Raw genomic sequence first — 13,384 nt, 5'->3', positions numbered from 1 at the left:
TTTGCAACCATTTGTCTTTCTCTAATTCAGGGGGATTTATGCCGTTATCATTTAGGGATGTATTTAATCTATTCAAGCACAAAGCAAAACGTTTCAACACCATACCTTTAGAAAGCATCGCACTTTATTGGAAAGAAGAAGGTCGCGATACCGAGTCTTCATTACGTTTAAGAATTCTTTAAACTGACGATGGTAGAGTGCTTTTGACAAGATGCTGTTAAAAATCTTGATTACCTAATTCGTGACCTCAACAATTTCGGCTGAAATGTTTTGGGCACAAAGCGCTTCTTGGTGTATTATCCGGTGAAACGTAAGAATTTTATGGTTTATTTTGCGCCAAAGAATCGTTGTTGCTATTTATCTTTTCCTGTCATTCTGGACCCGTGGTGGAGGCTAAAAAGGTCGGAACAAACAACAATAGCGCAGTGGCGTACGGGACACTGCCCCATAGGTGCGTACTTCGCCCGGTTCCGGCCAAATTTTGATGCCCGTTGCCGACACTGCGGGGAATCAGAAGAGACGGTGGCGCACGTCTTGCAAGAGTGTCCGCAGCTCCGCGAGCTGCGGGAGGACGTATCTAGTGGTTCACTAAGTTTGTATGGAAGCTACGAGGCACTACGCCAAACAGCAGAGTTCCTTACCAGGGCACGACGGGAGACCTAGGTCTCCCTGCCTTGTCACCAAATGGAGTTCATCTCAGGCTCCATCAGTTGCTATTGAAACGATTTTTCCACAACATATTGGTGTATCTTCTCTAGTTTGTCACGAGATCGGTAGCAATCCTAAACGTTCTTCTTTTGGACCTTGGAAAGACATATATCTAACAACAAATTCAACAAGTGCAGTGTCTTTTATGTCGCATGACTTATCTATATCAAGTGATTTGGCAGAAGAAAGTTGAATATCTTCCACCATTTTAAGACATGGAGTATGAGTGCGCTGAAAAGCGAGTACAAGTGGCTGAGGGATAGAATCGATACCTAATCCTTGTTAATCAAATCAAAACGATTTTTAAATGTTTTTATTTTTCGAGTAAATAAATAATATTTGCATATGGAACTAAGGAGCAGCAGCTTAACATCCCAAGAGCCGCATGTGGCTCGCAAGCCGCAGATTGCCGACCCCTGGTACAGAGTGTTGTGCTTTATCTCCCCTTGGAGTTTTTTGTTTGTTTGTTAATTAATAACAGGCATGCACACACAAACACACGCAGTAGAAACAAACATAAACAAATACACTCAGAAGAAAAAGGGAACAGAGTACATTGGTGATTCAACAATCTGTTTTAAATATTGTTTATTTACACAAGAATGTACTTCAACATTTTATAAGCTAGTCATTTGTTTTGAATGTAACACTTAAATACGCCTTCGTTCCCCTTGATTTACTGGAACCTATTAACAATTAAATCAGCGTGATAATGGACCTCATTCACCAATCGTAAACAAAACAACATTTAGCCACGTGATTCTGTAATCTTTTCTATACAAATTAAGATCTAATTTTTAATACACAATGGCTATCACGTGACAGTTTTTATTTCGTTGTTTTATTAATATTATCACGAGACTAAATGTTGTTTGTTTACAATTGGTGAATGAGGTCCATTTGACTCTCACTATTTTATTTCAATAATCCCCCCTCCCCACTTTCTTTAAGGTAACAGACAGCAGCTTAAAACGTTCAAATTATCAGTGGGGTAGCCAACTGCCCGTTTGTCTGGGATCAATGATTTGATGGTGTCCCCTCCCACCAACTTTTAACCAGGAGACTGAGTGTGACAAATAAACCGAGTCCTTCTGTCAACAAATAGATACTCCAGTGTGTGTACCACCTTTTACAAGTAACAGTGGTATTACAATCAAACGAATTCTTACATGAAAAAGTACAAATCCTCACACAACTAAAACGTCTTCTTACAAGTAATGAATGATTATCTTTATGATCGCCCCTGGGGGACTCCAGTCACGGACTCATGGGCCTGGACGAATTAAATCCCATAGTTACTGTTTTAATGAAATAAAAAGAACACAATTATGTTTCCATGACACCATGAGAATAATTTTATATTTATTAAATATAAATATATTTTACTGTTTCGTTGAATGTATTAAAGAAAAAATCTAACAAACTGTTATCAAATATGTATCGCTTTTATCGAGCAGCGTAGCCTCCATCTATAGCGATGGGAGATCCAGTTATACTTGAGGCTACATCAGAACACAGGAACGTCACTAGACCAGCTACCTCGCTGATGGGGATCAAACGACCAATCGGAGTGCCGTCTTTGAGGAAGTCATTCTGGAAGAGAAAAAAAAAGTAGAGAGTAAAGTTAGATAACCAAATGTAGATGTGTGCCTATTACCCTTATGTTGTGAGGTCCGTCGATTGCATACCTAATCTAGATGTATTGTTCAATTCCTAGTGGATCTATTAGCTAATACGTTCCCCTGGAGTGGTAGGTGGAGGCTTTCATTTAAAACATTGTAATGTGGCTGGTTAGTTCAGTTGTTAGAGCATGACGCGAATGTCGCGTGTTCGAACCTCATACTGGTTAAATTATTTCTTGAAAGAAATAAAGTATGCATATTTAGTTTATTATATTATTTGAACTTAAAGTTATGAGTAATAAGAAATTAATAATTTACTTTCGTATCTCTTCACACTTCATAGAACTATGACTATGATTTAAGACATTGCAACAAGCCAGTAACTGGCCTTCTACTAATAACAAGTAACATTTTTTAAATATATCTATTTTCTAATGATAGAGCAAACGGTATGGGGCATCCGAAACTCATAGAGAGTCTTAGACAAATACATGCGGGAAAACCTTTTGCCGTATTATAACGGTCAAACAAGACTCTTTTTTCCTAGTATGGCCAATCAGCTAGTAATTCTTTTCCAAAAGATATTTATTAAGTGTCAAATTTCTATAAAAATTAAATTGTTAGAGTCGGTTTTGAGAACCGTGTCAGCCCAGGTTCTTGTTTGTTTGATCTGATGTGGAATTTGCAAGTACCTCCCGCACCCTCTTCCATCTTTTAAGTATTTGAATACATTTTTAATTGTGAATGAAAAGGTAATACTGAAGTTGTAATGCTTATGTCTGGTCCTAGAGCTACTCTCTTCTAGACTGAACCTCTTTGTGTCACTATTGGGAAAAAATGTCATTTCTAACCCTATTATGCCCTGAGCTTTAGCATTGGTCAACGCTAACTTCTTTGGCCTGCTCATACAGTCTGAACCACACAGGCAGATTTAGTTAGACAGAGATGTTCCGTTTGGTTTAGTTTATTTTAGATCAAAATTGGACCACGCGCCTGGCAGGGGCCCCGCAATTTACATTTAGCATATCACTATCAGTCATGGCTCATGTCAGAGGCTTTTATGTGGGATGTAGGACTCAAAGGGTTAACATATTTAGTCTATCGAACGATTCACGTCACGTTCATTAAGCCACTGACGCCTATTGCGTTTGAGTTGCTTCCATGTTGTATACTAAATTTTGTTATAATGTTATAAGTTATAGTTGTCATTGTAAAAAAAAAAGAAGAGGGGCCCCGCAAGCATCCATTAAATTGTGCCCCGCAGTTTGTAAGGCAGGCCCTTGAAATAAAGTCCAAATGTTATATATTACCTTGATATCTTCCAATGAAAGACCTTGTTGTGTTGCTACTTGTGTTATAAAACTGTGACACACTGGAACACGAAACAATACAATCAAATTGAATGTATCAAGTGAACACAATGAAAAAGAGACAGTTTGTGGAATATTAGCATCAGTAGATTAACTATGCCTACCAGGTGAAGATCACAATATTCCTAGACGTATCTATTTCACTTTTGGTGCAAAGTAAGTCTATATTAAAAGTTACTTTTATTTATACAAAATGTTATTGATTATTACACTTACTAATTCACAGCCTAATAATGTCAGTTTAATTTAAAATGAGTACTGAAAAATGCAAAAGATATATAAGGAAAAAGATACTTCCGGCTTAGTTTACTAATTCTAGTTTTAATCAAAGAAACGAAACACGTCCGCACAATTCCGACCATACCTTGTGTGCGAACTGTAAATAAAGAGTGATATTCTAGTGTGTGCCACTTACTTGGAGCATCGACGAATCCAGGACAGACTGCATTACAAGTGACTCCATGCTGAGCGCCTTCAAGGGCCACAACCTAGTAAACGAGGACATAACAATCTTAGAAAATGAACCAGTTACTGGACAGGGTTACCAGTAAAAGCCAACATTGAAACTGGGCTTTCTCTAATCAACGCACATTGGATATACGAGAGCTATAGACTCTTAACAGACTCACGAGAGGCGGTTTTTTTTTTACAAAGTACATTCGGGAGACTTACAGACTTTGGCTAATCTTTATTTAAGCAGATATTGAATTACGATAAAAAGTTATCTGTTCTAAGAAAAGTTATTTAACATAGTCATTTTAAGAGTCTTTTGATTATGTTTCATTCTAATAATTGTAGTAGTAGTTTTTTTTTCTGTCCTTCATTTAAGGGTTTGTCCGTTTAGTCTTCATTTTTGACTACCTCCAGGTATGTAATTATATTTGGTAATCTTTTATCATTATAATTTGTGTCTTGTGTATTGTTTCAACATCACTCGTTATCTTATATAATACAGACGTTACTTCAAAAAAGAAGATGATTACGTCCTACGCGTCATGCATTTAGTCATGCATATTAACCAATGACTTAAATTCTGCCAAGTCACTGGTTTTCCTGGCTAGCTCAGGCAACCCATTCCATGCTCTAATAGCACTAGGGAAGAAGGAGTATTTGTACAAATTTGTCCTAGCATATGGGACGAGGAATGTGCCTTTATCTTTGTGTCTTTCAGAGTATTTTATTAAATTTTGTTTTTGTATTTGAAGATTATGGTTCAGTGTTTTATGTATTATTGCTACTTTACTTTTGAGCCTTCTGTCCTGAAGGCTTTCTAAATTTAGTGATTTTACTAAAGGTGTTACTCTAGTCAAATGTGAATATTCGTTTGTTATGAATCGCACTGCTCTATTTTGTGTCTGTTCTAGTTTCTTAATGTTTTCTTGAGTTGAGGGGTCCCAAACAGAGGATGCATATTCTATTATTGGCCTAACCAAGGTTAAATAACATTTTAGTTTTATGTTCTTATTTGATTTATAGAAATTTCTTTTAATAAATCCTAATGCTTTGTTTGATTTTTTTGTAGTTTCATCAATATGTGGATTCCATGACAGTTTTTCATTTATTATAACACCTAGGTATTTTGCGTTTTTAGTCTGTGTTACTGGTTTGCCATGAATAAGATAAGTGGAATTAATTTGTTTTAGTTTTTTTGTTACTCTTAACAACTGACATTTTTCTGGGTGGAAAGACATGCTCCAATTTGATTCCCATTTCTGTAATTCATCTAATTCTCTTTGTAAAATATCTGTGTCTTGTATTGTTTTTATTGTTCTATATATTATGCAATCGTCTGCAAATAATCTGACTTTTGTTCCTGAAGTAATGCAATTTGGTAAATCATTTATGTAAATTAAAAATAGTAGTGGACCCAAGACTGTTCCTTGAGGTACACCTGAGTTTACTGTTATCGGTGTTGATTTAGAGCCATTTATTATTACAGTTTGTTCTCTCCCTATCAGAAAGTCTTTAATCCACTGATGCAGTGGACCATTAATGCCGAAATATTTTAATTTTTTAAGCAAACTATGGTGGTGAACTTTGTCAAAAGCCTTAGAAAAATCTAGTAAGATAGCATCTATTTGTTCACTATTATCTAAACCTTTTGAAAAATCATCAATTAGTCCTATTAGTTGTGTTTCACATGATCTATATTTCCTAAAGCCATGTTGGTATGTGAGGACATTATGTTTGTCTAAGTGGTTTATGATGTTGCTACATATTATGTGTTCTAGGGTTTTACATGTGATGCTGGTAAGTGATACTGGTCTGTAGTTTCCTGGGTCAGATTTTTCTCCTTTTTTAAATAGGGGGGTGACATTAGCTTCTTTCCAGTCCTTTGGTACTCTGCCCTGGTTAAGTGAAGCCTGAAAGAGTATTTTGAACACTGGGGCTAGCTCATTATTTAGTTCTTTGAGTAATCTAGCTGGAATATTTTCAGGTCCAGAAGCTTTATTTGGTTTGGTGTTGGCTAATAGTTTTTGAATTCCATTATCTTGTACTACTATATCTTCTATGTTGTCTACTTGGTTCAAATTCAGTAATATGTCTTTGTCTCCTGGGGCTGAGAATGCTGATGCAAAGTATTTGTTTAGAATGTTTGCTTTAGTTTCATTATCATTATGAATTATGTTATGTTCATCTTTTAATGGCGCTACGCCTGTTGTTTCCATTTTCTTAGACTTAATGTATGACCATAGGTTTTTGTTGTTATCTTTAGATATTACATTGTTTATGTATTCACTCTGCAGCTGTCTGCTTACTTTTTGGGTTAAGTGTTTAATTTTTATATACTTTTTGTAAACTCTTTCTGCATTAGTTTCTTTAAATTTTCTATATAGGTTTTCCTTCTGTTTACAAAGCTTCTTTAGTCTATTATTAAACCAGCATTTATTTATTTTGTCTGCTATGTATTTAGTTGGTATATGATTTTCTCTGATGCTTTTAAGATGGTTTTTAATGAAATTCCAGAGGTCATCGACTGGTTGGTTAATGTCTTTTTCTAATAAGAATGTTTGTTGAAAGTTTAATGCAGCTTGGTGTAGTTGTGTTAGGTTACATTTATTCCAGAGTAAGATTTTTCTTTTGGGTTTTGTATTGGCTACTGCTTTTATCTGACTGTGTATTTTTATGATCTCATGGTCTGATAGACCAGGGATAATATCATAATCAACTACTAATCCAGGTCTGTTGGTTAAGAAGAGATCTAATGTGTTGTTTAATCTAGTTGGCTTTTTAATGATTTGATCTAAACTTAGGTTGTGTAAAGTTTCTATGAAAAGCTCATTTATGTCCTTAAGGTTTTGGTGTTTATCTATGGTTAGTGTTTTCCAATTTATATCAGGTAGGTTGAAATCACCCATAATCCAAAAAACTGCATTTTTATTTGTCTCTTTAAGTGTAGTAATCTGATTACATAGTTCCTGCATGTATTCTAAACTAGAATTTGGTGGTCTGTAAATGCTGCCTATTATTAGGGATGTTGAGGTGGTATTAATTTTACAAAATGTTGATTCTATATTTTTTGAGTTAGGTAAGGTAATTTCTTCTGCTATAAGAGTGCTTTTTATTGCTAAGAGAACTCCTCCATGATTATCAGCCCTATCTTTTCTAAAAATTTCATAATTACTATTGAAAATTGACTCGTTGACGCTAATTGTTCACCTTGTTTGCGACATTAAATCACTGATGCATCCAAGCCCCAATCATTGCAATCATTGGACACTGGAGGAAACATTATGAGAATAGTTTTATCGCTCTGAGTAGTAAGAGGACAGAAAAAAAAGGTAATTCTGAGTCTTCATTATTTAGCTTCTCTTAACCTGCAGTGCTGCCACAGTTTTCATGGGTTGTTTGTTGATCAACGCTAGTGAGTCTAAAGACTCGTGTGTGTTCATAGCGCTTCATCATTTGGTTGCGACAAGGGTTTTGATTTGCAAATAAAAAATAATAATAATAATAATAATTAAAGAGTGTTAATTTAACAAGTTAATGAAAGAAAACTTTATCTCACCCGCGAGAAGCCGATGAGGGCCGATTTTGAAGAACAATAAGCCAGCTTGCCTAACTCACCAAGCTGACCCATTTGTGAAGACATATTAATAATTCTGCCCCAACCTAAGATATCAAAATATAACAAAGATTTTGTTTTTATATTAATATTTATTCAACAGCTGTCCACGTTTCTACCCTCCCATCCACGTTTCTACCCTCCCATCAACGTTTCTACCAACCCATCAACGTTTCTACCCTCCCATAAACGTTTCTACCTTCCTATCCACGTTTCTACCCACCCATCAACGTTTCTACCCACCCATCCACGTTTCTTCCCACCCATCCACGTTTCTACCCTCCCATCAACGTTTCTACCCTCCCATCAACGTTTCTACCCACCCATCCACGTTTCTACCCACCCATCAACGTTTCTACCCACCCATCCAGGTTTCTACCCACCCATCCACGTTTCTACCCACCCATCAACGTTTCTACCCTCCCATCCACGTTTCTACCCTCCCAACCACGTTTCTACCCATCCATCAACGTTTCTACCCACCCATCAACGTTTCTACCCACCCATCCACGTTTCTACCCACCCATCAACGTTTCTACCCACCCATCCACGTTTCTACCCTCCCATCAACGTTTCTACCCACCCATCCACGTTTCTACCCACCCATCTACGTTTCTACCCACCCATCAACGTTTCTACCCACCCATCCACGTTTCTACCCATCCATCCACGTTTCTACCCTCCCATCAACGTTCCTCCTCCTCTGTTACTTACTTAGACAAGCTGACTCCCCAAAGATCTGTCATGGCAATATCTGAAGCCTCCTTCCACCAAGTAATACGAGGATGTCCCCGTTTGCTCTTTCCACGTATTGGCCTCCATCGCAACTCTTGATGTGCGTAGTTCATTTTGTCGTAGGACATGTCCCGCAAACCTCTTGCGACGCTCTGTCACAACCTCACTATGTGTTCGACTCCTAGGTCGGCATAGGATTTCCTTGTTTGAGACCCCATCTGTAACTGACACCCAAAATCCGTCTCAGCAATATTTGTTGAGAAACATTTAGTCTTTTCTCAATTTTGACAAATGACTTCCATGTCTCACATGCATATGTTGCAGTTGGAATGACGATTGTGTTGAAAAGGTGTATTTTTGTTTCGAGTCCAATGGCTTGGCTTGTCCAGATGGGCTGCAGCCTTTGGAAAATGCTCCCTGCCTTTCCTACTCGGCACGTTACATCATGGTAGGTATCCCCATCATTTGTTATGATGCTGCCAAGGTAAGTGAACTTGTCCAACTCTTCAAGCTTTGACTCGTCAAATCTAACGGGGGCATCCTTTGCCTTATATCCCACTCGCTAAATTTTAGTCTTATCCAAGTTTATGCGGAGGCCAATTTTGGGTGCCTCTCTATCTAAGCTCTCCGTCATTTCTTGTATGCATTTATTTGTAGCCCCGAGTAGTGCAACGTCATGTGCAAAGTTCAAGTCCGTTATTCGATTTTGTTCACGCCATGGAATACCAAAGGCAGTCTGGTTCATTGCTCTCCTCATTATGTAGTCGATAGCTAGGAGGAAAAGGAAGGGAGATAAGATGCACTCCTTTCTCACACCTGTCTCGATGCTAAAAAACTCTGTTGTTCCTTCTTCTGTTTTAATGCAGCAACTAGATTGACCTTAATTCCCAAATTAATCATAAAACTTTTAGAAATATCTCTTGGCATTGATATATATGTCTATATATGGCCTCCTGTAAAAGAAGAGGCCATATACATATATACAGAGAGAGAGAGAGAGAGAGAGAGAGAGAGATGTGATCTAAGAACATTAAAGATCACTTACTTTAACAAAAGTGACTGACCTCGCTTTTTCATCAACGGAAAGAATGTTCTGGTCAAGACAAACGGCGCTGTTAGATTGACTGCAAGAGTATCTTGCCAGACTTTTGTAGTCAAGTTCTCAATAAGACCTCGTCCCGGTACACCTTCAAATATATAACGAGATATCTTTTGTAGGAACTATATGCGTAAGACTTTCAGAGTTATTGATTTCACTTCATCTTTTCATTTCTTTATATCAAGGAGGTGTCGCGGGGAGATGTAGTAGACGGTCTGTGGTAAGGTGTAAAGGCTAAGAATCTTGAGCATTTCTTATTGTGAACTGTTTTGTCTATTTCAATCCTAAGTATGGGGTAAGGCTGATCGATCAATAGTTTCTACAAGATCTATGTGTTTAAAACTAAAACCAATGTTTAGCGTTGCCTGTACAAAACTGCAAGTGCCTTATCAAGCTTGTAATGACGTCTCTTCATTGTGTCTGCTGTTCTTTTAATTCTTCTCGTTGTGCAAGGTTTTCTTTTTTATCTCTTTTTTACGCTCCCAGGACACTGATTATTGTTTGTAAATATTCGACATAAGGGAAGCTACAAGGCTTATTGGTTTATTACTCGTTCTAACTCATTGCACACTAGCTTTTTTGTATTCTAGTTGTGTTCGGTTGCCCCAAACTTTCGCGATGAGTAATAAGTTTTTTTTTCCAATTTATTTTAATTATTAATTATGCCCTTTAAGCTTGGGCATCTTGAAAGCCCCATTCCTAAACGACTTTAAAATTTATTTTAATAAATTCTTATTTACAACAAGAAGTAGAAAGTAGGCCTAATAACAGTTTGTTAATTAGGCAAAATGATTTGAAATCATCGTGGCAGTAATACGCAATAGGCTATATATATAATATAGTTTTATCTTGATTAACTCAAGGTTATAGACCTATATTTGTGTTTTAGGTTCATATCTAGATCCCTCTCAATGTGAAATTTGACTTGTTGTCTTCTCTTTTGAAGTAACGTCTGTCATTTATAAGAGATAAGACCATTATCCGTCCATCTGTTCACTCGCCTACCTATTCATCCACATTTCTTTATACCTCTTATCTTATCTTATATAATACGGACGTTATTTCAAAAAGGAAGATGATTATGTCCTTCGCGTCATGCATTTAGTCATGTATATTGACGAATGACCTAAATTCTGCCAAGTCATTGGTTTTCCGGGCTAGCTCAGTGGAATTAATTTGTTTTAGTTTTTTTTTTGACATTTTTCTGGGTGGAAAGACATGCTCCAATTTGATTCCTATTTCTGTAATTCCTCTAATTCTCTTTGTACAATTTCTGTACATGTTTTTCTCTTTTTTTTACGACTCTGTCTGATCACTCGACTATCATGGATTCGTAGACACTAGCATCTCAAAGTAAACACATTCAGTGAGTCCTGTATAGATACCTGCATTGTTCACTAAGATATCAACACCGTCTGGGTACAACGCCAACACATCCTGGCTAAACTTCTCAACTTTCTCCACTTCCAAGAAATCACTGGCTATGAACTGAAACTTGCCTTTGTATGCAGTATTCCTGTTCAAGGGGAGAGAATACATATTTTGGCTACGCTAATAGAATCAGGTGGCTGTAGTTGTTTTTTTTTTTTTATTGGAGGGAGGCTTTAATTTTTTAAAACTTCCCCTTGGCTACGCTAGTGGAATCTGGTGACTGTAGCTTTGCTTTTTTTTTTTTTAAATAATGCAAAACTACAGTCAATAATTTACCCCCCCCCCCAATCCCCATCGATTCATGGGGGATTTTTATTTCGGAATCCTCAACTCCGGCTCTGCTCATGGTCGCTATAACCAGTTTCTACTATTGATATCAAAAGATGACTTTTTCGTTGAAAAATATACTACATATGTACAGCTATTTAGGCTGGATAAATGAATTTTTGTTGCATTTATTTGGGGGGGGGCGAAACATTAAATAGAAAATAAAAAAAAAGTTGATTAGCTACTTGTGTATGGGTCTTACCCTTTAAACTCTGCAAGTAATTTTGGCACCAAAGTTTCATCAATAAGTCCTGTTAGAATCACAGAGCAGCCTTTGCTTGCCAGACAATGAGCTATACCTAGGCCAATCCCAGAAGTTGAACCAGTGACCAGGGCCACTTTGCCAGACGGACTCTCGGACATGACTAGCTATCTTGGATTACTTCATCCAAGAAGTTGCTGAATTTGATCTGAAACGCTCTAGATGTAAACTCAAGTCCACTACGAGTCCTCTTGGTTAATTAGCTAGAACGATAATCCAGCCACGTCATCATGGGCCCACCATTGTTACGTGTCTAAGAAGGGTTTAACAAACAAAGCTAGCTATGTTACAGATAAACAATTAGTAACAATTCGTAATTGTTTTAAGTGCATGACTTTTGCATTTCTGACTCGATTGTTATGCATATTCTATGTCGGTCCTTGGAGGGTACGGATAGCTCTATAGTTTCAGAAACTTCTGACTTCCATCTTTACTGGATTGACTTTTTTAAAATTAAGTGATTATGTAAATGCGAGAGATTCTCAAACTTCGGGAAATATTGTCCTGTAATTTTTTTTATATAATTTATATTTAAATAAACTTTTGACATACATATTTTAATGAGAACTATTTTCAACACATTGCCATTCTTTTTTTTTTATCATGTTGCATAATTCTCGCACTTTGATCTAAGACATCTGAAATAGTCCAGCCATCGAGGGCACATAAGTACTGGGTGTCATAGTGTGCACAGTTTCATAGGTAAGTGCAAGAATCTCAAAATAGTCTTGAATTCACCGCGAAGTGTCAAGATCCACATAATGAATTTTTTTTAAAAAAAAAAAAGCTTATATCAACTCAATCTGTTTGTCTGTCTGTCTGTCTGTTTGTCTGTCTGTTTGATACTGCTAAATATGTAGTCTTGTAGGGCTTACTCCCCTTAGATACTTGTACATGCTATTTCTCTCACACCCACCCTCGGATCAACGTGAAACTTAATATAGAATTATTTCTTGTACCGAACAAAACATGAATGAAGTTAAAAATTAAACAATTAGGCAATTATTGGTAATTAACTATTTTATTTCATACCGAATAAGGGAAATAATTCTACATTATTTAGCGATATAGTTGTAAGTGCGGAGTTCTTTCCCATAAATAAGCTTTTGTTTTTTTAATGGAAACATCGAAAACCATCTCTTCATTACGGTAAAGGTCACAGTAACTAGCGCGTTGCCAATGCTAAAGCAAAGTTCAAAATATATCCACCTTAACGGAACATTTCGCACAATCTGAGTAAATAGCGGAACACTGCTAAATTTGTAGAGACAATAATTCACGTGGTGACCTACTAGTTAATTATTCCAGTGGTTTGTGCAGCACCTATTCAAGCTTGGCAAAACACTAGGATTTCGCGGACTACAGTTTGTGAGAGACTGACCTAAAATATGAAAATGTAAGACTTTTGCTAAGTTGCTCATTGCAATGGTAATTGTATTTTATCGATCAACCAAATTCATTTTTTTTATAATATGATCTGATTTAAATACACACGTTTTCTCATTAAAAAAATGCAAACTAATGTCTATCTCTTTTATGTATGAATAGGTGTTCATGTTATCAAACGTTTTCAAAAGATTAACACAATGTGATCATTACCCACTCTGTTACTGTTTCCAGCCTTTCGCTGATAAATACACACACTGGTTAAAGGAAGAAATGACTTTCACTTTGTCTGAGATATATGAAAGGTTCTGAGCAGGATAGGCAACGTACGATAGCACTCAAGAAATACATAGTACTGACATATAATATGTGGACTTA

At 36.7% G+C, this 13,384-nt stretch overlaps 1 protein-coding gene across 1 annotated transcript; it reads right to left on the bottom strand.

Moving 5' to 3' along the window:
* Nucleotides 1-1,279: 1,279 nt before the first annotated feature.
* On the bottom strand, nt 1,280-12,045 carry LOC106066248 (D-beta-hydroxybutyrate dehydrogenase-like). The gene is made up of 7 exons (XM_056012036.1): nt 11,561-12,045; nt 10,986-11,116; nt 9,566-9,688; nt 7,710-7,813; nt 4,116-4,188; nt 3,641-3,702; nt 1,280-2,301 (listed from the first exon to the last, which is right to left on the bottom strand). The coding sequence occupies exons 1-7, from the start codon at nt 11,719-11,721 to the stop codon at nt 2,155-2,157; spliced, it is 801 nt and encodes a 266-aa protein (XP_055868011.1). The 5' UTR covers nt 11,722-12,045; the 3' UTR covers nt 1,280-2,154.
* Between the last annotated feature and the right edge of the window lie 1,339 nt (nt 12,046-13,384).

The sequence above is a fragment of the Biomphalaria glabrata genome, chromosome 15, assembly GCF_947242115.1.
Source record: "Biomphalaria glabrata chromosome 15, xgBioGlab47.1, whole genome shotgun sequence".
Lineage (NCBI taxonomy): Eukaryota > Metazoa > Mollusca > Gastropoda > Planorbidae > Biomphalaria > Biomphalaria glabrata.
This window is presented reverse-complemented; position numbering and strand designations above follow the sequence as displayed.

Bases quoted from the DNA above. Each gene is read 5' to 3' on its own strand.
- LOC106066248 (XM_056012036.1), bottom strand. From the start codon at position 11,721: ATGTCCGAGAGTCCGTCTGGCAAAGTGGCCCTGGTCACTGGTTCAACT. The intron at 11,117-11,560 runs GTAAGACCCATA...CCCCTTGAACAG, and splicing joins TTACTTGCAGAGTTTAAAGG to GAATACTGCATACAAAGGCA. The intron at 4,189-7,709 runs GTGAGATAAAGT...CTCGTTTACTAG, and splicing joins CCCTCATCGGCTTCTCGCGG to GTTGTGGCCCTTGAAGGCGC.